The sequence below is a fragment of the Syngnathus leptorhynchus genome, chromosome 6 (genome assembly GCF_054491065.1).
Source record: "Syngnathus leptorhynchus isolate UIUO chromosome 6, UIUO_Slep, whole genome shotgun sequence".
Lineage (NCBI taxonomy): Eukaryota > Metazoa > Chordata > Actinopteri > Syngnathiformes > Syngnathidae > Syngnathus > Syngnathus leptorhynchus.
The window spans coordinates 16,896,368-16,921,856 of NC_141200.1; the positions used below are offsets into that span (position 1 = coordinate 16,896,368).

At 43.3% G+C, this 25,489-nt stretch overlaps 1 protein-coding gene across 1 annotated transcript in view; it reads left to right on the forward strand.

Annotated features, from left to right (window-relative positions):
- The window catches only part of vps4a (vacuolar protein sorting 4 homolog A), an 87,855-nt gene that overhangs the window by 48,670 nt on the left and 13,696 nt on the right, over nucleotides 1-25,489 (forward strand). Inside the window, exons 8-9 of the mRNA XM_085913535.1 lie at nucleotides 5,418-5,499; nucleotides 7,983-8,202. Of these exons, the coding sequence (XP_085769661.1) occupies nucleotides 5,418-5,499; nucleotides 7,983-8,202 (302 nt within the window). The remainder of the gene's footprint in view (nucleotides 1-5,417; nucleotides 5,500-7,982; nucleotides 8,203-25,489) is intronic.

The window sequence follows — 25,489 nt, forward strand, 5'->3', positions numbered from 1 at the left end:
ATGGACCACTCGGTGCGTCCTGTCTGATAGATACGAATGAAACCAGCCTAGTGCTGACCCCGAAATACCAACACAACCTTTAAGACGCTCTAATAAAATATTGAAGTCAACAGTGTCGAAGGCAGCACTAAGATCGAGTAGTAACAATACCGATGAAGTATTTGAATCCATAGCTAAGAGGAGATCATTAGTCACTTTAGCAAGTGCTGTCTCAGTGGAATGATTAGCTCTAAACCCAGACTGAAAAGATTCATATCGATTATTAGCGACCATGTAATCAATAAGATGCTGCGCTACTACTTTTTCAAGCAGTTTTGCTATGAATGGGAGATTTGAAACTGGCCTATAGTTACTAAGACAGTCCGGGTCAAGATTTGGTCGCTTAAGTAGCGGTTTAATAATAGCGGTTTTAAAGGCTGTTGGCACTATCCCAGAGGAGATAGACAGATTAATTATATTTGAAACGAACGGTCCTAAGATTTGAAATAATTCTTTAAATAGTTTGGTTGGAAGCGGGTCAAGTAAACATGTTGTTTGTTTAGCCGCACTAACTAATTGTGAAAGCCTTTCGAGGGACACGCTTTTAAAATTTGAAAGGGTTATTGCATGATCGTCGGCGCCGGTTATCGGAATGGTCATCTTGATCTCATCCCTAATTGATTCAATCTTTCGAGCAAAAAATTTCATGAACTCGTCAGCCAAGTGAAAGGAGCTATCGGGGGTTGGCTGGCATAGTGTTAGCTTTGCCACCGTATCAAATAGGTATTTAGGATTGTTCTTATTGAGATTAATGACCTGCGAAAAAAACGCCATTTGCGCTCATGCTTTCTACTTAATTGTTTAAGTGAACGTGTTTCATCTGTGAACCACGGAGTAGGCAGTCTACGGCGAGTTTTTAGACGTAGCGGCGCCACAGAATCAATGGCATTTAACAATGTAGCATTGAATTCATTTGTAAGATTATCAATAGAGCCGGTATATGAGGGCAATACGGCAGTTGCTGGTGGCAGTATCCCAGATAGCGCAGTCGCAGTCATGGAGTTAATATTACGGCTGCTAAAATTCTGATTGCTCTCTTGTCTTTGACTAAGAACTAAAATTTCAGATTTTATTAAGTAGTGATCAGACAAAACAGTAGTGTAAGGCAGTACTGTTATATTAGAGGTTGCCAGTCCTCGGGATAATACCAAATCTAAGGTATTACCATTCTTATGCGTTGCTACCTGTACGGCTTGCGTAAAACCAAATGTATCAATTAGAGTCTGAAACGCCAAAGTAAGTGGCTCTGACGGTAAATTCATGTGGACGTTAAAATCGCCCATGATTATTATATTATCCGCGTTTGTCACTAGATCAGCCACGAATTCTGAAAATTCATCCAGGAAGCTAGCGTAAGCCCCAGGTGGACGGTAAATAACAGCAAGATAAAATGACGGTAAAGCGGTGGATCGGACAGTGAGAACTTCAAATGTTTTAAATATGTTAATCGAACGAGGCGTAAATCTAAGATCGGAATTTGAGATGAGGGCAACACCCCCACCCTTTTTTCGAGGACGCGCCACATGCGAGCTCACAAAATTTGGAGGCGAGGCCTCATTAAGCGGTAGCAGTTCATTAGGTTTTAACCAGGTCTCGCAAAGACCAAATATATTTAGATTATGTTCCGTGATGAGGTCATTAACGAGAACCGCTTTTGTATGAAGGGATCTAATATTCATAAAACCAAGTTTAAGTGTAATCGGTTGGTCAGGGTTTGTATTTATCAGAGGAGTTTTGAACGAAATGAAAGTGAGGTTGTGTTCTCTAGGCCTGACATCACCTCTCAATTGTTTATTCGCGCGGTGGGACGATACGACCGTAGGAATTTGATAGTAAATATTTGGTACACACGTAATATTATCTGAAACAGTCACCATATCATCAGCTATACTGGTCGGGGTGGAGCTTTTGGATTTGTCTGCCACCTCAGTAGAAAGCGCAATCATGTGTACTGTAGCACTATTCTCAAACTGTTACGCTTTAGTCTACACAAGGAGCTATGTGCATGCTGGAAGTCTAGCCTAGCGCTAGTTAACTTTAACTTAACTGACTCCAAACCCATCCTGACAGGTGGTCTAATCACCTGTGCTCCGGCCTGCTCTAAGGTGACCTGTCATGAGTGGCTCAAACAGTAATCTATATTTCTAGAAAGAGTGAAGGCGCCTTCATGGTTAGGATGAAGGCCATCCTTCCTCAGCAGGTCGGGGCGGCCCCAGAAGGAGGGCCAGTTATCTATGAAATACAGTCCCTGCTTTTTACAGAACCCAGCCATCCATCGATTAAGGGAGACTAATCTACTAAACCTCTCATCAGAGCCTCTCCCAGGCAGGGGGCCAGAGACAAATACTCGATGCCGACTCATCTTTCTGGCGAGATCACGTCCTCGCTATGTTTCTCTTTGTGATCTCAGATTGCCTCATCCTAACATCATTGGCGCCGACGTGTATCACTATATCAGAGTAGCTAGTGTTGTTGGAACTACGCTGTTGACTAGTCCTATTGCGAGTCAGCTCCCTAAGATTAGCTTCTATGTCGGGTGCTCTGATCCAGGAATACACATTACCGTGGCTGGATTTTTAAGCGTGATATTTCGGGTAATGGAGTCACCTATGACCAAGGTGCGAGGGCCAGTAGACCGAGATGACTTTGGACGGCTATGCGTCTTACCTGGCTCATCGCGATTAGCAAGCCGCTTGGGGCTAATGCTAACGGGGCTAGCGGGCTGACTACAGTCCGCGACTGTGTCCGCCACATCTACTGTTATCGCACTATTCTGCTCTAACTGGCGGACACGTCCCTCTAGCAGGGACAACCTCTCTAACAGAAGGGTGCAGTTGGTGCACAAAGCAGTACAAACCTCTTGTTCCGCAGCCATACTTACGTGTCCGATGATCGACGGTAGACAAACGGCCTTGGAGGTGGAAGAGAGCTCCATAGAATAGGACCGGGCATGCGTAAACGCCATGTCCGAGCTCCATCCACCGTCCCCGGACAGCCACCCGGCCGAGCGCCGGCCCCTGACTTCCATCCTCGGAGGCAACAGAAAGCTCCGCAGAGTATGACCGGGCGTGCGTAAAAGCCATGTCCGAGCCCCATTCACCGTCCCTGGACAGCCACCTGGCCGAGCGCCGGCCCCCGACTTTCATCCACGAAGGTGAAAGAGAGCTCGGGCGTGCGTAAAAGCCATAATAGTTTTTCAAACCTTCTGTGTCACTCCAAATCATTAAATCCTTCAAACTCTCCGTCCTTCGTGTCACTTAAAAACAAAGCCGCTAATGACTATAGTCCGAAAATTACGGTAAGTCCCTCCTCAGTATGTCGCTAACCCTAACCCTAACCCCTAACCCCACCCAAACTAAGAAAATAACCGCGACTTGTAGTCCGAAAATTACGGTAGAAAGTGGACTTCTTAACATGTGATCATCCCCCATTGTTCTTTGCAGTTTTTTTTTTTATTTGATTTAAAAATAAAACAAAGCTAACAACTTGCATACCAGAAATATGTGTAAGAACAAAATGGCATATTGCTGGTTTGAAGTTGGACCGAGAAAATCAATACTTGTCCGAGGTCTATTCAAATAGACCCAAATATTGTGTATGATGCTTTTCAGTCAACCATTATAGAACAAACATTTTCCATTCAATCACTTGGAAGTATAAAAATTTCAATAAGCGTGAATGACGAAAGAGATGAAGAACGCATGTAAAAAGACAAACATTTTACTTAAAACATTTTAAAAAATGCTGAACTAAATACAATTAAATAAAAATCTGAATAAAATATGAAATAAAATACAAGACCTATAAAAATAATTAGGTAATTATGACAAGCAACAGGGATCTTTATCATGCATTATTAGAGCAGAATATAAAAGCAACACAAGCAGAAAATATTAAATCATGTAATCATTAATGGCTTTCTTCCACCGGGAACGGTCCATGGCCATCTCGTGGTTGATGCCGAGTGCCTTCATGTCGGCTGCCACGGTCGTCTGCCAGGTCTTTTTAGGCCGACCACTGGGTCTTGTTCCCTGTACGTTATACGACATGACTTTCTTCACCCAGTCATTCTCATCCTTCCTCAATACATGTCCGTACAATCGCAGTCTGCCTCTCCTCACCACGTCCACTATGGCCTCCACTCCCTTCCTCTTATATATGAATCAATTTATGAATTTGTTGATCCATTCTGGTTGTACACAGCACTCTGCCAAAATGTTTCAGTACGTTTCAGTACGACTAGTAAATAACAAGGTCGCATCGCTTTCAGCATTACGTCAATCGTTGTCAGGGGCATCACTGAAGTCAGCTACTACTGGTCGATCGCATGACGTTTAAAAAAAAAAAAAAAAAAAATATATATATATATATATATATATATATATATATATATATATATATATATATATATATATATATATATTCTATAGGCTAGAATCCATCCCATCGCTTGATTGACATACAGGAAAGCCTGTCGGGAGGCAATCACACCCCCTCACCGCAGCAGTTTGGCTGTCATACACAAACCCGGTGCCAAAGCTAACAAGCTAATTAACGCATGACGCATCAATGCACGCACTTGCTTTTTTCTTTTAAACGAAAGAAAGTTTATGACCATCAAAAATGAGTGGGGTTGCTGGACCAAGTAAGAAGCCAAACTGTATCACTTTCATACGGAATGGGAGTTGGACTTTTTTTTTACCTCATTGACTGGGTTGACATTCCCTTTAGCACAGCTCCTTCTAGTGGATACATAACGCAACCCTAGTCAACACCTGTTTGATGCAGTAGCTTCTATTCTACGTGCCTTTTAATCCGGTGCGCCCTATATATGAAAAAAAAAATCTAAAATAACAAATTCAATGAAGATGCGCTTTATAATCCAGTGCACCTTATAGTGCAGAACTGTACTTCTCCATTACTTGCATGTAGAGTTAGAGTCAGCTAAAATCATGTTGTGGCGTAGATTAATCCAATTGACCAAAATATGCTGAGTTGACATCCAGTATGGTCTGCTGCATAAAATTGCAGGGTTTTTAGCAAAACATCAAAACGGTCCATTCAGCAAGTAATAACTACCCCATAGCACTAAGACAGTGCAGTCATTGCATTTGCCATCCAATCCATCCTTCCCTCCCTGCCTCCCTCACAGGTCGACCAGTAGTCAGTGCACCATCTAATGGGAAACACAAGCATTACAGGGACAATATGACACTGTTTTGTCTTTCATTGTGTCTTTGTACCTCAGATCACATTTTCTGAATCAAATTATGTAGAAATCCAGATAATTCCAAATAATTAATTTCATTTGTCTTGCAACTGTTAAAGACAATCTGAACCTCATTTTGGCTTTTTTATTATCTTTGTGATTTGCCCAGGTGTTGGAAACAACAATGATGGCATTTTGGTGTTAGGAGCCACCAATATTCCCTGGGTTCTTGATGCTGCCATCCGCCGAAGGTCAGAGGTCACTGTAATGCTGTTAAAAAAAAAAGTTTTCTTTTTCTGTAATTGATTCCATGGAGTTTGATTGAGCCATGACATTTTCCATAAAGGTGGCCAATAAAAGCCCACAAATCATGGCCTTTTTATCTCCACTATGGAGAAAATAAGAATATTGCTAACAGGAACCAATTTTGTTGTTTTTGCTCGTCTCTGTTTTGCATAATATTGTATTCTTTGAAAAATGCATTTTTGATCTGATTTCTGTTAGTTAACTAACTCATCATTAGTATTGATCACAAAAATTGGTTAAAAAAAAAAGTTTTAAATTAAAGTTTTATGCCATGATTGCAAAGAGATGGGGATTGCGCGAACACAGGAATGTACACGGGCGTTTACGACTTGGGTCATCCAAATACCATTGCACTACGATGGCTAAGGTAAAAGTTTTGTTTTTTACTGTAATATATTTTTTAATGTAATATAGCCCACTATTGTTAGAATGCACTCTGTGGCATGTGTAGACTCCATGTATTGTATTCAAGTTAAGTCAACTTAAAAAAAAAATTTCAACATTGCAATCAAGTGGCCAACTAAATGCTAATTATTTGACTCATGCTAGTTTTGATGCAGGTGGAAGATGTTAGAAATAAGATCATAAAATGCTACCTACCTACCTACCTACCCACCTACCTACCCATCCCCCCACCCACCCAAGTGCTTCTCGTGGCCGTTTAGCTGCTCTTATAGCCCACAGTAAATGCGATGACTTATCAAAAAAAAATACAATAAAACATCTCAAATAAGATTGTATATCCTACAATTTAAGAATCAGTTGTGACTTTCACGCTCACCTGCTGTGCCTCAAAAGTCCAAAAGCTATTACTGTGATGGCATGCCCGTTAAAAGCATATGTCGGCAGCCCCGAGTGAGCCCACGACCCGCTGGAACCACGGACGTGTATTACATTGGCCTTTTATTTCTTTATGCTGTATACGTTTTTCCACAGGAATTCACAACACACTTACTCATTGAGTCTGCTAGCAATATATTCCCCACAGACCTAACTCAACCTATGCTAAGTTTAGCATTCGTGCAGTTTAACATAAATGAGTTTCCATTTCCAACTCTTGCATATCTTAATATGATATCCTGTCTACAAACACCATGCAGTGCTTTGCATCTGGCGTTGCTGAGGTAAAGACGTTATAACAAGCGACACCTGATCGAAGCTTAAATTGAGGCAATTAGACTCATCTTTGTTGAATTTGTATTGTGTTTTTTGTTTGTTTGCTTTGTTTTGTCTTCCTAAAAATGTTAGAAATTGCTTGGGCAAGTTTGTCACTGTAAAGCCAATATGATTCCAGCAGGGACGTGCGGTCAGAGGAGGCAAGGCACGCCTCCCCTGCCATCATGAAAAGGGGAAAACCAAATTCAATTGTTTTTATTATAAAGTAATTTTCTTTTTAATTTCAATAATTTTGTAGCATTTTGAACCAAAATCGCTGTTTTTTTATAGTTATTTTAAAACTGAAGACAATTCGCTCGGACGAGCCAACTTCCTGTCTAGCCTCCTCTTAGGATTGCGTAATCACATGGCTGCGCAGTTAGACAGAACTTCTCTCTGTCTTTATGTCGCTGTTTGAGTGTTCGAACACTGTGGCTATATGAACTAATTTCCGTAGTTAAGCTGGTGTATATAATATCTTGTGTTTTTTGTCATCTGTCTGTAACATCGTGTTTCTTTAGATGAACAAAACGGCTTTGAAAAGAGACCATACGGAGGCTACGAAAAAAGGTTCTCCAGCCTTATGGCAGGGGGTGCTAGTGATCCCGGGATGCTTCATGCGCCTACCTGCAGAATAAGAGATCTTCAGTTCAAATTTACAGTGAACAACTAAGGAGCAATCGTCCATTTGTTTCGTTTTACATTTGTTAGTTTTTTTTCCCCGCCGTTTTTACATTTTGTTTTACAATGGAGGATTACATATCCAAACAATTTTTAACGATGGAGTTTCGGTCGAAGCAGGAGGTCATCAGTAAAAGAAGAGCAACTCCAAAGTTAAAAGGTTTGATTCGGACAATGGGACTTGGGAGAATGTCTTTTCAAACGAAGTGGTACGCACAATCGAAAACAAGTTTTGGATTCCATGTGCTTTATTGAGTGTTTTTGTGTGTGAAGACTGCTGATTGAGATTTTAATTGAAATAGTTCAAATTAAATAATGAATAAGCCACACTAGAGCAGCGTTCCCCAACCTTTTTTGTGACACGGTTGGGTGTACCGGGGGCGGTGACGTCAGTGCCTCCCCAGTCATGAACCTCAACGCACGTCACTGGTTTCCAGATATGGTTCCTTGAAGTTGTGCTATGAAAGGCTTTTTTTTTTTTTTTAAACTATCATTGTTACAAGTTTATGTATTTTGTCAAACATGGGTGAAAATGTTCAAGCAGTCCTCCGTTAGCAGCAATGATTGAGATGAATTTGTCTATATTGAACAGATTTGAAAAGCGGATCTACATTGCTCTGCCGGAGGAGCCAGCCCGGGCTCAGATGTTTCGCCTACACCTAGGCAACACACCTCACAGCCTGAGCGAGGCTGACTTGCGGCAGCTTGCTCATAAAACAGACGGCTACTCTGGTGCTGACATCAGCATCATCGTACGGGATGCACTGATGCAACCTGTGAGGAAGGTCCAGTCTGCAACACACTTTAAAAAGGTGAGACTAGAAAAACCCACCTGATACTCAACAAAAACAAGTCACTGATTGGTAAGGACCAAATTAAGAAAATCATGTGTCAATAATTTTGATTAAAGTCAGCAGAATTGCATAATTTTGATTAAAAAGGTCAAAAATAGAAGGTCTGCATCCTACTACCAGTGTTGCATATGAAAGTATTACTTTGATCACTTAAATGTGCAAAGGTGAGACTGTGAGACTGATAAGTCTGTGTCTTATCACACAGATAGAGTGATTTAATTTTAAATAAAATTAAACTATTTTTTTCTTTTTAGAACAGATTTGTAGTGATCCCCAAAAGAGGACACTGTTGACAATTATTTTGATACACAGAAAAATTCACAAATAAATTTTCTTTTCTTTTATCTCTTTTAGATAAGACACAACACTCAATAGTTGTTTTTTTTAAACCAAATTACCAGCAGGGAAATATTCAATTAAGAATAAACTGTTGTTACAAATAAGCAACATTTAGTACTTACGACAGCCCTTACTTGGGCTGACCACATGTCAAACTCTTTCCAGTTTGAATGTAATAAGAAGGAGCTTTGGAAGACCTTAGGGGGACTGAAGGCGACCACTTCCCCTTCTTACTTGCTCTGGATGTCATCTTCTTAGGTTTCTATATCTGATTAGTGTATGTTTAATTGTAACTTAATAGGATGACCCTGACATTAAATTGGTCCTTCGAGCCGGATGCTAATTTATCTGCGACTGCGGGGTGTGACTGACAGCAACTGAAGAGCCAGACTGGGTCTGTAGAAAGAAGTCCACTTTCCCATGGCCAGTTGCGTTGGCTTCCTCCCCGGGGTCGTGGATTGAAGGCATCATAAAATGACAGCGCTTGACGAGATGAGGAGCGAACTCAAGCCGTGAGTGCAGTTTTGTTAATAAATAGCACTTGGGTTTGAGTCTCAAAGGAGGGAAAAATTGTCCCATCCCAATAAGCAAAAAGGAGGGTTAAAAAAATCCCATCCTAGAAAGTGTAACGTCCTGGAAAGAGTGAGGTTCAAGTTCTGCTCTCATAATACAGAAATACGTACATACGGTGTGATGTGTGAAAGTTTGAGTTTGTGAGTGAAAACAGTGAGTTGCCAACCACTGAAACAATGGGGCAACCAATAAAGCTGTCCAAATTAAGTAAGTGCATGATAACAAGTCATTGATATTTTGTCAGTGAAAAGGGAAACCTGTAATAAGGTTAAGCCTTGTGACACCTATCATCTGAGTCTGCGAGTCTGAGAGTTTGTTTTGACTCCCCCACTCATACCGACCACGACCATACAAACTAAGATATAGGGGTAATTGGAGAACAATGATGAGTGAAGTCTTAAATACTCTTCTCCCAAATTACAAAATCTGAACAAAAGAGATTTGTATCCTATGAATAAAGAACGCAGAAAGGCAGAACAATTCCTGTTTATAGATTCTGATCAAAAAGATTTAGAAGCTTAACCTTACAAAATAAATGAAAAGAGATGTAGAAATTAGAATTAACGTGTTTTTTTTCATTTTATTTAAACTGTCTAACTCAGATATAGGCAAACTATGGCCCGCGGGCCAGATCCGGCCCACGGAGTCGTTTAATCCGGCCTGCCAAACCTGAATAAATTGTATTATGAAAAATGTTTTTGGTCATTTTCCCTGCGATGACTGTGTTTCCCCATTAGATGGGGAAACGCCTAAGCGTATTTACTCCCACGTATTTACTCCCGGAAGCCATGTCAGACAGCTCAGTGCACACTCACAAGTGCGTGTACGTACTCAGCAGTACGGACCCGGCGCACTTCGTGCTCTATTTCGATCACTGCCGAATTTCGAGTGTGGGCTGTGACGTCAGCATTCTCGTAATTGATAGGGGGTCAAACGACATCCCTGGAACTAGATAAGAAGAACTTAGTTAAATGAAAAGTTCAACTCGTAAAATATGAGGCCCCCAGGTCTGGCAGGCAAAGGCTTCACCTAAATTATTCCAACACTAGCGACCATTCTCATTTTCAACTAGCGACTATGAGAATAATTGTCATTTTTTGTACATGTGAAGCCCTTTGAGACTTTCTTGTGATTTAGGGCTATACAAATAAACTTGACTTGATTCTCATTTTCAAACAATGCAGGATGCACCACCTGTTTGCGACTCATCTTAACTTTTAAAGGTTTTTAAGGCCGACTTTAAGCAAGCGTTTCCTGTTTCTTCACCTCAATCACCAGGTGTTTGTGAGTTAAAGCTCTGCTCTGATTTTCAGATATCCGTCACCGTGTTGCCGTTATGATTCTTTATTACCTTATTTAGAAGTATTCTTTCAGTGATTCTTGAAGATTATTGTTGTATTTGGTCAGAATATTTGCCGTTTGATATGATTTTGCCTCATAAGATAAACATCTTTCATAAATCTGACCTGTAGCCGCTGAAGTGATGGAAACATTCATAATAACAGTGTCGTCTCATTTAATGAAAATCACTGATTTTGGGTGAAATATATTGTTTAATGCTGTTAATAAATGCATTTGTTTTCAAACAGCTTTTTTTCGAATATCCATGCTTTACAACCTAATAAAGACCAAAACCTTTTATGCAATGACCTTTACATGTCATTTCTATTACTTCACACAAACACTACATCCATCTGCTCCTGGTTCGGCCCCCCAGTCCAAATTTAGAACCCAATTCGGCCCGCAAGTCAAAAGGTTTGCCCACCCCTGGTCTAACCCCACAAAGGACTGATTTTGGGTGAAATATATTGTTTAATGCTGTTAATAAATGCATTTGTTTTCAAACAGCTTTTTTTTGAATATCCATGCTTTACAACCTAATAAAGACCAAAACCTTTTATGCAATGACCTTTACATGTCATTTCTATTACTTCACACAAACACTACATCCATCTGCTCCTGGTTCGGCCCCCCAGTCCAAATTTAGAACCCAATTCGGCCCGCAAGTCAAAAGGTTTGCCCACCCCTGGTCTAACCCCACAAAGGACTGATTAGATTACAGTGATCTCTTGTTTATTGCTGATAATTGGTTCCAAGACCAACAATTTTCATGGTGAAAATCCATAATGTAGAGTCAATGTTTTTACGATATCTGCACAAAACTTTTGTAATTGTAATTTTAAACACGTTATTGTATTTGTAAACACTTTTTAAACATTTAAAGTTAAACTGACTTTTACAAACATTCTTTTGGGCTTCACTAATACTCAAAAGGTCACAGAAAAACATCCATAAACGTGTCACGGTTCCACCTTGCCGACTGACGCGCCCCGGATGGCATCCGCACTTGATCGTATTTGGAAACACTTTTTAAAAAAGTATAAACATGTCACGAGTCTGCTCTCGCTGTGCTGGCCGACCAGCGCATATCAAATGCAGAGTTGCACGCGCTGATGCCCGATGGCATCCGCACAAGTTTTAAAAAAAAATTAATTTACATTTTATTTTAAAACACTTTATTGTACAGTAATCCCTCGTTTATCGCGGATAATTGGTTCCAAGACCACCTGCGATATGTGAAAATCCGCTAAGTAGTGTCACCCTTTTTTTTTTTAAACATACATACATTGTTTGTGTATCAATAAGTGTATACTAAACCATGTAAGTACATATGTTATCATTTGAACATTAAATGATAGTTTCAAATATGTAAATACTATATTACTACCGTATTGGCCCGAATATAAGACGACCCCGATTATAAGACGACCCCCTCTTTTTCAAGACTCAAGTTTGAAAAAATACTTTTTGACTCGAGTTTGAAGAATACTTTTTGAACACCAAATGAAATTTTTAAACAGAAAATATTTACAGTACATCTGAAACAAATGATTATAACAATATATTCGCTAGAGATATTATTTTGCCTCATTCAAATCATGTCAAGTCAAGTTTATTTGTATAGCTCTAAATCACAAGCAGTCTCAAAGGGCTTCACATAGACAATCAATTGACAATTATTCTCAAAGCATCCCCTTATCTTGGGCTCCCAAAAGGCCAAGGGAAAACTAAAAAAAACCTACCGGGGAAAAATGAGAAACCTTGAGAAGGGACCACAGATGGAAGGATCCCCCTTTCAGGATCACCAGGCTGCAATGGATGCAAAGAGGGCACATAAAATACATAATATGGAAATCAAAAAGTGGATGTCCAGGCCAAAGCGAAGAGCTGTCGAAGGTACCCTCGATTGTCCTGGCAGTGTCCTCTAGGAGGGTAATCCACTGCAGTTCCCTCATGCTGAATTGGTCCACGAGAATCTAGATAGCCGTCGTCAGCTTGGGTGTCACCTAACCACCTCCCCAGCCGGGGAGGGGTGGGGGGAGTGGGGTCGGGGAGAGGGAGCAAAAACAAACTCCAGCCGAATCGGCTACTACAGGTTAATTAAAGGCCATATCATAGAAATACGTCTTTAAACGTGTCTTAAATGTTTCTACTGAGGTAGCAGTTCTAATATCCATTGGCAGGGCATTCCAGAGCTCTGGAGCCCGAATAGAAAATGCTCTAGCCCCTGCAGACATTTTCTTGGCCCTCGGTGTCACTAAAAGACTAGCGTTTTGCGAACGAAGGTTACGAGACGGAACATAAGGAAAAACTAAGTCGACGAGATATGAAGGCGCTAAGCCATGCAATGACTTATAGGTTAATAGAAGAACCTTGAAGTCACATCTTAAATGGACCGGGAGCCAGTGTAAGTTGGCTAATATTGGGGTAATGTGATCAAATGTTCTTGTCCGTGAGAGCAGCCTTGCTGCAGCATTTTGTACTAACTGTAGACTTTTGCTAATGGACTTGGGAAGACCAGACAATAATCCATTACAGTAGTACAGGCGCGACGTGATAAATACATGTATAATAATTTCTGCATCACCGGTCGAGAGGATTGGGCGAATTTTAGCTATATTCCGGAGGTGAAATTTTTTTTCTTCTGGTTATATTCTTAATGTGCTTTTGAAAGGAGAGCGTTTGGTCAAATATTACCCCGAAATTAGTTACAGTATCACTCTGAGTACGGCTATATCTATATCCACTATAAAGTGGTTTCCTTAAATAAATGTTAATAACGAGCTGGACCAATTATCAACATCTCAGTTTTATCTGGGTTCAGATGAAGTAAATTGAGAGATTGCTTGATCTTCGCAAGGCATGCCTCAAGATTACAACAGTCCTGCGGATCTGTCATTGATAACGGCATATATAATTGGGTGTCATCCGCATAATATTGAAAACTAATATTATATTTACGTATTATGTCCCCAAGCGGAATCATATAAATATTAAATAGAATTGGTCCTAGTACCAATCCCCGTGGGACACCACACGTAACCTGATAGAGCTCAGAGGACGCATTGCCATGGACCACTCTGTCCTGTCTGATAGATATGAATGAAACCAGCCTAGTGCTGACCCCGAAATACCAACACAACCTTTAAGACACTCTAACAAAATATCGAAGTCTACAGTGTTGAAGGCAGCACTAAGATCGAGTAGTAACAATACCGATGAAGTGTTTTAATCCATAGCTATGAGGAGATCATTAGTCACTTTAGCAAGTGCTGTCTCAGTGGAATGATTAGCTCTAAAACCAGACTGAAAATATTCATATCGATTATTAGCGACCATATAATCAATAAGCTGCTGCGCTACTACCTTTTCAAGACGTTTTGCTATGAATGGGAGATTTGAAACTGGCCTATAGTTACTGAGACAGTCCAGGTCAAGATTTGGTCGCTTAAGTAGCGGTTTAATGATAGCGGTTTTAAAGGCTGTTGGCACTATCCTAGAGGAGACAGACAGATTAATTATATTTAAAACGAACGGTCCTTCTTCTTCACCTTCATCTTCTTCCGCTTATCTGGGGTCGGGTCGCGGGGGCAGCAGATTTAGGAGGGACTCCCAGACCTCCCTCTCCCCAGCCACTTCCTCCAGCTCATCCCGGGGGATCCCACGCCGTTCCCAGGCCAGCCGAGAGACGTAGTCTCTCCAGCGCGTCCTGGGTCGTCCCCGGGGTCTCCTACCGGTGGGACATGCCCGGAACACCTCCCCGGGGAGGCGTCCAGGAGGCATCCTGATGAGATCCCCGAGCCACCTCATCTGGCTCCTCTCAACGTGGAGGAGCAGCGGCTCTACTCCGAGTCTCTCCCGGATGACGGAGCTTCTCACCCTATCTCTAAGGGAGAGCCCGGACCTCCTGCGGAGGAAACTCATTTCAGCCGCTTGTATCCTGGACCTCGTTCTTTCGGTCACGACCCATAGCTCGTGACAATAGGTGAGGGTAGGAGCGTAGATCGACTGGTAAATCGAGAGCTTTGCCATTTGGCTCAGCTCTCTCTTCACCACGACGGACCGGTACAGAGTCCTCATTACTGCCGACGCTGCACCGATCCGCCTGTCGATCTCACGCTCCATCCTGCCCTCACTCGTGAACAAGACCCCAAGATACTTGAACTCCTCCACTTGGGGCAGGATCTCATCCCCGATCCAGAGAGGGCATTCCACCCTTTTCCGACCGAGGACCATGGACTCGGATTTGGAGGTGCTGACCCTCATCCCGACCGCTTCACACTCGGCTGCGAACCGCTCCAGTGAGAGCTGGAGATCACGGACTGAAGAAGCCAACAGCACCACGTCATCTCCAAAAAGCAGTGACGCGATGCTGAGGTTCCCAAACCGGACCCCCTCAACGCCTCGGCTGCGCCTAGAAATTCTGTCCATAAAAATTATGAACAGAATCGGTGACAAAGGGCAGCCTTGGCGGAGTCCAACCCTCACTGGGAACGAATCCGACTTACTGCCGGAAATGCGGACCAAACTCTGGCATCGGTGATACAGGGACCAAACCGCCCTTATCAGTTGGCTCGGCACCCCGTACTCCCGAAGCACCCTCCAGAGAACCTCCCGAGGGACACGGTCGAACGCCTTCTCCAAATCCACAAAGCACATGTGGACTGGTTGGGCGAACTCCCATGCACCCTCGAGGATCCTGCCGAGGGTGTAGAGCTGGTCCACTGTTCCACGGCCAGGACGAAAGCCACACTGCTCCTCCTGAATCCGAGGCTCGACCTCCCGACGGATCCTCCTCTCCAGCACCCCTGAATACACCTTACCAGGGAGGCTGAGGAGTGTGATTCCCCTGTAATTGGAACACACCCTCCGGTCCCCCTTCTTAAAGAGGGGAACCACCACCACCCCAGTCTGCCAATTCAGAGGCACCGTCCCCGATGTCCACGCAATGCTGTAGAGGCGTGTCAGCCAAGACAGCCCCACAACATACAGAGCCTTTAAGAACTCCGGGCGGATCTCATCCACCCCCGGGGCCTTGACACCAAGGAGTTTTTTAACTACCTCAGTGACTTTGACCTCCAAGATTGGAGAGTCCGCCTCAGAGTCCCCAGGCCCTGCTTCCACAAAGGAAGGCGTGTTGGTGGAATTGAGGAGGTCTTCGAAGTATTCCCCCCACCGACTCACGACATCCCGAGTCGAGGTCAGCAGCACACCATCTCCACTGTAAACAGTGTTGACCGTGCACTGCTTCCCCCTCCTGAGACGCCGGATGGTGGACCAGAATTTCCTCGAAGCCGTCCGGAAGTCATTCTCCTTGGCCTCGCCAAACTCTTCCCACGCCCGAGTTTTTGCCTCAGCAACCGCCGAAGCCGCGTTCCGCTTGGCCATCCGGTACCTGTCAGCTGCCTCCGGAGTCCCGCAGGCCAAAAAGGCCCTATAGGACTCCTTCTTCAGCTTGACGGCATCCCTTACCGCCGGTGTCCACCAGCGGGTTTGGGGATTGCCGCCACGACAGGCACCAACAACCTTACGGCCACAGCTCCGGTTGGCTGCCTCAACAATGGAGGCGCGGAACAAGGTCCACTCGGACTCAATGTCCTCCGCCTCCCCCGAGACGTGGGAAAAGCTCTGCCGGAGGTGGGAGTCCGTGTCGAGCACAGAAGTCCAATAATAGAACACCGGTCGGGTTCAGATCGGGGGGGGGGCGTTCCTCTCAATCACGCCCTTCCAGGTCTCACTGTCATTGCCCACGTGAGCATTGAAGTCACCCAGTAGAACGATGGAGTCTCCAGAAGGAGCGCTCTCCAGCACTTCCTCCAGGGACTCTAAGAAGGGTGGGTACTCTGAGCTGCCGTTCGGTGCATAGACACAAACAACAGTCAGGACCCGTCCCCCCACCCGAAGGCGGAGGGAGGCTACCCTCTCGCTCACCGGGGTGAACCCCAATGTGCAGGCGCCCAGCCGGGGGGCCAATAAGTATGCCAACACCTGCTCGACGCCTCTCGCCGTGGGCAACTCCAGAGTGGAAGAGAGTCCAGCCCCTCTCGAGAGGGCTTGTACCAGAGCCCAAACTATGTGTGGAGGCAAGTCCGACTATGTCTAGTCGGAACCTTTCTGCCTCACACACAAGCTCGGGCTCCTTTCCAGCCAGAGAGGTGACATTCCATGTCCCTAGAGCCAGCCTCTGCAGCCGGGGATCGGATCGCCAAGGTCCCCGCCTTTGGCCGCCGCCCAGCTCACTATGCACCCGACCCCTTTGGCCCCTCCTATAGGTGGTGAGCCCATTGGTAGGGGGACCCACGTCTTCTTTTCGGGCTATGCCCGACCGGACCCCATGAGCGAAGGCCCGGCCACCAGGCGCTCGCCTTCGAGCCCCACCTCCAGGTCTGGCTCTAGAGAGGGGCCCCGGTGACCCGCGTCCGGGCGAGGGAAAATTAAATCCATATATCTTTTTCATCATAAGGGGTCTTCTGAGCCATGCTTTGTCTGGCCCCTCACCTAGGACCCTTTTGCCATGGGTGACCCTACCAGGGGCATGAAGCCCCAGACAACATGGCTCCTAGGATCATAAGGGCACGCAAACCCCTCCACCACGATAAGGTGACGACTCACGGAGGGGACGGACGGTCCTAAGATTTGAAATAATTATTTAAATAGTTTGGCTGGAAGCGGGTCGAGTAAACATGTTGTTTGTTTAGCCGCACTAACTAATTGTGTAAGTCTTTTAAAATTTTAGAGGGTTATTGCATGATCGTCAGCGCCGGTAATCGGCGGTCCCGACTGAGCGATCGGAATGGTCATCTTGATCTCATCCCTAAGGGATTCAATCATTCGAACGAAGAATTTCATGAACTCGTCAGCCGAGTGAAAGGAGCTATCGGGGGTCGGCTGGCGTAGTGTTAGCTTTGCCACTGTATCAAATAGGTATTTAGGATTGTTTTTATTGAGATTAATGACCTGCGACATATAACGAGTTTTTGCTAAGATAAGCGCATCTTTATATTTCAGGAGGCTGTCGCGCCATGCCTGATGGAAAACCTCAAGTTTCAATAAGTGGATTTGCCATTTGCGCTCATGCTTTCTACTTAATTGCTTAAGCGAACGTGTTTCATCTGTGAACCACGGAGTAGGCATTCTACGGCGAGTTTTCAAACGTAGCGCGACACAGAGTCGATGGCATTTAACAATGTAGCATTGAATTCATTTGTAAGATTATCAATAGAGCCGGTATATGGGGGAAATACGGCAGATGCTGGTGGCAGTAGCTCAGATAGCGCAGTTGCAGTCATGGAGTTAATATTACGGCTGCTATAATTCTGATTGCTCTCTTGTCTTTGACTAAGAACTAAAATTTCAAAGTTTATTAAGTAGTGATCAGACAAAACAGTAGTGTATGGCAGTACTGTTATATTCGAGGTTGCCAGTCCTCGGGATAATACCAGATCTAAGGTATTACCATTCTTATGCATTGCTACCTGTACGGCTTGCGTAAAACCAAACGTATCAGTCAGAGTCTGAAACGCCGAAGTAAGTGGCTCTGACGGTAAATTCATGTGGATATTAAAATCGCCCATGATTATTATATTATCCGCATTTGTCACTAGATCAGCCACGAATTCTGAAAATTCATCCAGGAAGCCAGAGGTGGACGGTAAATAACAGCAAGATAAAATGACGGTAAAGCGGTGGATCGGACAGTGAGAACTTCAAATGTTTTAAATTCGTTAATCGAACGAGGCGTAAATCTAAGATCGGAATTTGAGATGAGGGCAACACCCCCACCCTTTTTTCGAGGACGCGGCACACGCGAGCTCACAAAATTTGGAGGCGAGGCCTCATTAAGCGGTAGCAGTTCATCAGGTTTTAACCAGGTCTCGCAAAGACCAAATATATCAAGATTATGTTCCGTGATGAGGTCATTAACGAGAACTGCTTTCGTATGAAGCGATCTAATATTCATAAAACCAAGTTTAAGTGTAATCGGTTGATCAGGGTTCGTAATTATCAAAGGATTTTTAAACGAAATGAAAGTGAGATTGTGTTCTCTAGGCCTGACATCACCTATCAAATCATCAAATCATGCAAAAACTGTCTATCACATCTTGACATCTGAACGTTTAAATATCTAAACTAAAGTGCAATCACATTTGTAAATGAATGGCTTCTGGTTTTTGAAATGTAAATCAACCAATCTACTGTGATAAAACAACAAAATTGCAATAACTGCATTAACCATCAAAGTGAAGTCTAACTGTAAATAAAATCTTGAAACAAATCTGAATAAAGAAAAACATTGCAATATAATAATACAAACTGCTACCGCTATTGTTGGGGAGCCTGAGGACTGTATAGAGCAGGGTTCGGCAACCCAAAATGTTCAGTCATATTGGCCCAAAAAAAAAAAAAAACCATACCTGTTTGGAGCCGCAAAAATCTAACAGCCTTTTATAATGCAACATAGACTTTCAATACATAAGTTGTATGCCTACCATAAAAATAATATAAAGAAAAATAGTGTTATCCATTTGATCATTTCTTCATGCGGCCCATTAGAATTCACGTACCTGCATAGCAGAGCTGTCTGTTTGATATCGGTCACGTCACACAACTCATCCATCACAAGCAATTGAGAAAGCTGGAGCTGAATTGATGTCCTTGATCTGCTCATCGGTGATATTGTTTGTGCGGAGAGGCATGTCTTTAATTTTCTGAATGATCTTGGTTTTCTTTTTGAAGTCTGAAAATAGGCACTCTGATATTTTAATGAATGAATCCATCATGAACTCGCCATCGGTGAATGGTTTTCCGCGCTTTATCTCCCGGGCTGCAACAAAACTTGCAGCAGTCGTAGTTTGGAGATGCAATCCACTTATTGAAACTGTTTTTTTGTTCCTCAAATTACACCTTTCCTCTCAGTTCCAACAGGGTGATCGGCAGCAAATTTAGCATGCTTTATTTGAAAATGGCGCTCCAAATTCCTCTTCTTGTTATTCGACAACTTCTCATTGCAAATCAAACATGCAGGCAATGCTTCAGCATTGGCAATAAAAACGAAAGGTTCAGTCCATTCTTTCTTAAATCTCAATCTTTCTCTTTTTGCCTTTTGAACTCACACACCAGTTTGTGTGCAACTCATCTGTGCTGTGTCGCAGGCTATGACGCAATTTTGCTTGAAAGCACAAGAATTCTTGTGTCATGATAACCATCTAAAAACCATATTTAAAAAACCAACAACAACAAAGAATTTCACGCATTTTTGCAAAAACTCCAGGGAGCCCCAGGGGCGTGCTAAAGAGCCGCATGCGGCTCCGGAGCCGCGGGTTGCCAACCCCTGGTATAGGGGGTTGGCTCGGATGGTTATGCTCTTTTTGCCCCTGGGTGTCGGTCAGAACAGAGGAGGGAAGACGTGGTTCAGTTTTGATTGCTTTACTCAATTATTGGCAAAAGATAATCATAACCATAAATGAAATACTCTCTGCAACACACCAAACATAAGTCATCGATCAAGACACCAAAATACATTTGCTAGCGACCGTTAGTCGCTGCATAACGGCTACTCGTACGATGCGAGGCAAACTTAAAGGAGCGCGTCGGAGCTGTCAATCAAACGGTGTGTACACAAAGCAAACCGCGATCGGACGGACGGCACAACAGTGGACAGTAGTGACAATGAAATGTTTATCCTCACTTTCAGTCAAAGGTGCACACAATCACAGCAACATACTCAGTTGATATCAGCAACCTTTAACTTGCCGCTGCGCACAAGTGAAAATGGGTATAATGTCTAGACCCCGAATGTAAGATGACCCTGACTTTTTCAGTCTTATTTCAATGCAAAAAACATCGTCTTATATTTGGGACAATGATGCAAAAGACAATAACATGTAAACAATAACAATAAAATGCTGAATTATTATAGACAGAAAGTAAAAAAATACAGTTTGTCTGTTTTTCTGTTTGTGAGCCAAATGTCTAGAAAATTGTCCAAAGTTTCACACAAAGGGATTGCTAAATTAAGTTGTATCATTAAATGACAAGAATGAGAAATTTGGGGTGGCGTCAAACCTGAATTTATAATCGTGGCCAGCCAGACTAACCAACCATGAGTGACAGGAGAATATGAGTGGCTCTGATGAGTGGGTGACTCGGGACAGGTGCCGGCAATAAGCACTGATAGCGCGGGGCGTGCCTGTGAGCAATGTGTGTCAATGCAGACGTGACTGAGGACAAACACGGGAGGCACCAGCCAGAACACAGGTCTTCTGTTCTTTTACAAGTGTTTGTTGTTTTATTTACTGTAAAGGTACATTACGTTCACAAAACAGTGTGGGAATGGTTAATAAGGAAATGGGAAAGGTTTATGTAGCATAAAGGTATGGAGGAGAGTTTCTAAGCCATTAATACAGTGTATAGGACAGGGGTGGGCAAACGATTTGACTTGCGGGCCGAATTGGGTTCTAAATTTTGACCGGGGGCCAAACCAGGAGCAGATAGATGTAGTGTTTGTGTGAAGTAATATAAACAACATGTAAAGGTCATTACATAAAATGTTCGGGCCTTTAGTAGGTAGTAAAGCATTTTTTGAAAACAAATGCATTTGATAACAGCATTGAAAAAAATTACCAAAAAACTGCTATTAGTGATTCTCATCAAACTAGACACGGTTATGAATAACAGTTTCCATCACCTCAGCGCCTGCAGGTCAGAATTATGAAAGATGTTTCTCTCATGAGGCGAAATCACATCTAACAGCAAACATTCTAACCAAATACATCATCTTTAAGAATCAGTGAAAGAATACATCTAAATAAAGTAATAAAGAAATCAAAACGGCAACACGATAACGGATATCTGAAAATCAGAGTAGAGCTTTAACTCACAAACACCTGGTGACAGAGGTGAGGAAACGGGAAACACTTCCTTAAAGTCGGCCTTAAGAACTTTAAAAGTTAGGATTAGTTGCAAACAGGTGGTGCATCAATGTGTTTGAGCATCCTGCATTGTTTGAAAATGGGAATGGTCGCAAGTTTCAATCCCTGCTATTTGTACAAATTATTTTCAAAAGGCTTTTTTTTTTTTTTTTTTTTTTTTACAACAAACTAGAGAAACTCCCCTGCATTTTCAGTGGGAACATTGTTGTTGGTCTCCCTTTTTTGCTAGTGCATCATAGTCTGGAGTAAAATTTGTTGTGGCAATTCTTAGGATAGAGCCGAGGTGTTGGTCCGTTAACCAAGATCTGTGACGGCTTTGTTGATGTTCATGTGGCTAAATGTCTGCTCATACACGTAGGTCGACCCAAATAATTGTCCACTCTTTTAAACACTCGACACTCAGTGTCCACCTTTCTTTTCCTTGGGCCTCTCATTTTAATGGAAGGAGTCCAGCGGGAAGGTTTGTGGGTGGCTTCAGCGTAAAACTGTATCTGAAAACTCTGCGCGCGAATTACGACAATACTGACGTCACAGCTCACACTCAAAATTCGGCACTAATAGAAATACAGCGCGGACTGCGCCGTGTCCATACCACTGAATTTGTACACATACTTGAGAGTGTGCACCGAGCTTTCTGACACGGCTTTCGGGAGTGAATGCAGGGGCGGGCGTTTCCCCATCTACTGGGTAAAGTCATTGAAGGGAAAATGACCCCAAAAATGTTTAATGATACAATTTATTCAGGTTTGGCGGGCCGGATTAAACCGCCCCATGGGCTGGATGTGGCCCGCAGGCTGTAGTTTGCCCATATCTGGTACAGGACCACAGTGCAACAGGTGATTCATGCCATGGATGAAAAATATCCGTAGTCCATGGATTTCCGTGTTTTCTTCCGTCTAAAAAATGTGAATCGTGTAAATTCGTTGAGAATTGTTTTTTTATATAGGGGGGTATGGAAGCAACGTTAGCCTCGGCGACTCACGAGCATTTAGTAAGATAGATCCAGGGCCTACTCAGCAAAAGCTTTCGCCAGCATGGCGAATGTTTTGGAGAAAAAAGACGAGGATCGTAACAGGGAAATAGACAAGTCGAACAGGATCAAGAACTGCTTCAGATGGGCAAGGCTCGAGAGCAGCGTAATCGAACAACTCAAAACACAGTCCGTAACCACGTGCCTGACGGAACATATTCGTAAAATAGATGTCCCGGGGAAGGTTTTGTGTATTCTCTGTCATGATCAGCTATGGAGGTCGCGGCGCTACGAACATTAAGGAGCACATCGAAACAACAAAACACAAAGGTACGTTTTTACTTTTGCAAGCATATGGGTTTAGAAAGTAACATATTACATGTAAGGTAATGTTAGAATATCGTTAAAAAATAAATCTTCAATGATATATATACCGTATTTTCATGTTCATTAGGCGCGGATCAAAGTCTTAGATTTCCTTCAAAATGTGCGGCGCGCCCTATCATGTAGTGCGCCCTTTTAGTGTTGTTGGAAGGCGGACGTATCAAAGAGCGCCATGAGAACATTAAAGGGAGAATTGCGGGCGTGGATTTGCAGTACACCCTGCCCTGTGGGTGTGTGTGTTGTAAGACGGACGTAGTAGAGAACGCCATGAGAACGTTAAAGGGAGAAGTGTGGGCACTGATTGTATATAAAAGAACAGGTACATGCGTCATGCAAAACATCGTTGTTATGACAACAGTGACAATGACAAAGAGACACGATTATCAAGCACAGTTCAAACTGAAGGCCATCAGCTACGCAAAGGAGCATGGAAATCGAGCAGCCGAGAGAGAATTTGAAATCAACGAATCGATGGTTTGCAAGTGGAGGAAGCTGGAAAACGAGCTCCGACAGGTCAAGAAGACGCAGCTGAGTTTCCGCAGATGTAAGGCGAGGTTGCCCGAGTTGGGGGAAAGACTCGAACAGTGGATCATCAAGCAAAGAACGAGTGGGAAAAGCGTTTCGACCGCCACCATTCGACTAAAAGCAGCAACGCTAGCAGAAGAAATGAAAATTTAACATTTTCAAGGAGGTCCGTCTTGGTGCTTTGGTTTCATGAAACGGTGCCATTTTTCCATCCGGACCAGGACTACGTTGGCACAGCAACTTCCAGCGGATTATAAGGAAAAGCTGGCCATCTTCCGCTCCTACTGCAGCAAACGCATCGCCGAGAAACATGGACGAGGTGCCGCTCACTTTTGACAAAACAAGTGAAGCAAATGAACGCCGAGCTTGCTGTCATTCCGGGAGGCACAACAAAGGAACTCCAACCACTGGACATCGGTGTGAACCGGCCATTCAAAGTAAAGCTGCGAGCGACGTGGGAGCGATGGATGACCGATGGGGAGCATAGTTTCACCAAGAGTGGAAGGCAGCGCCGGGCGAGTTAACGCCACTATTTGCGAATGGATCGTGGATGCTTGGGCTAACATGTTGGGTGGCACTGTTGTTCGACCTTTCGTAAAAGCCTGGCATGAACTGGCATGTCTGTTGGAGATTTAGCGCTGCTGTTCAATTCGGAAACAGAGGATGTAGACTTCGATGGGTTTAATTTATGACTATTACCAGTGATAAAAATGTGAATACCAAACTTAGTTTTGCTCCCACTTCATTTTTAAATACGCACACTTGTATGCTTGTACATTTTGTTGTTGCCATGAAAACTACAAAGGGGAAAGTGTGGGTGCGGATTTTCAGTGCGCCTCGTGTGTGTGTGTGTGTGTGTGTGTGTGTGTGTGTGTGTGTGTGTGTGTGTGTGTGTGTGTGTGTGTTGTAAAGCGGACGTAGTTGAGAGCGCCATGAGAACATTAAAGGGATAAGTGTGGGCGTGGATTGTATTTATAAAACCCGCGCCATATGAACCGTTGCGCCCTATGTGTGTGTTAAACACAGTCATGGCACACAACTGAGACTGCGTCTTTTATTACAGTGCGTCTTTTGAACGTAAAAATACGGTGTATGTGTATATACAGTGCCTTGCGAAAGTATTCGGCCCCCTTGAACCTTTCAAGATTTTGCGACATTTCAGGCATCAAACATAAAGATATAAATTTTTTATTTTTTGTCAAGAATCAACAAGTGGGACACAATCGTGAAGTGAAACGAAATTTATTGGATAATTTAAACTTTTTTTAACAAATAAAAAACTGAAAAGTGCGGCATGCAATATTATTCGGCCCCTTTCAGTGCAGCAAACTCACTCCAGAAGTTCAGTGAGGATCTTTGAATGATCCAATGTTGTCTTAAATGACTGATGATAAATAGAATGCTCCTGTGTGCAATCAAGTCTCCGTATAAATGCACCGGCTCTTTGATAGTCTCAGGGTTCTGTTTAAAGCGCAGAGAGAACCATGAAGACAAAAGAACACACCAGCCAGGTCCAAGATACTGTTGTGAAGGTTTAAAGCCAGATTTGGATACAAAAAGATTTCCCAAGCTTTAAACATCTCAAGGAGCACTGTGCAAGCAATTATATTGAAATGGAAGGAGTATCAGACCACTGCAAATCTACCAAGACCCGGCCGTCCCTTTCAAACAAGGAGAAGACTGATCAGAGATGCAGCCAAAAGGCCCATGGTTACTCTGGATAACTCCAGCTGAGGTGGGAGAGTCTGTCCATAGGACAACAATCAGTCGTGCACTGCACAAATCTGGCCTTTATGGAATAGTGGCAAGAAGAAAGCCATTTCTCAAAGATATCCATAAAAAGTCTCGTTTAAAGTTTGCCACAAGCCACCTGGGAGACACATGTGGAAGAAGGTCCTCTGGTTAGAAGAATCCAAAATCGAACTTTTTGGCCACAATGCAAAACGATATGTTTGGCGTAAAAGCAACACAGCTCATAACCCTGAACACACCATCCCCACTGTCAAACATGGTGGTGGCACCATCATGGTTTGGGCCTGGTTTTCTTCAGCAGGGACAGGGAAGATGGCTAAAATTGATGGGAAGATGGATGGAGCTAAACACAGGACCATTCTGGAAGAAAACCTGTTGGAGTCTCCAAAAGACCTGAGACTGGGACGGAGATTTATCTTCCAACAGGACA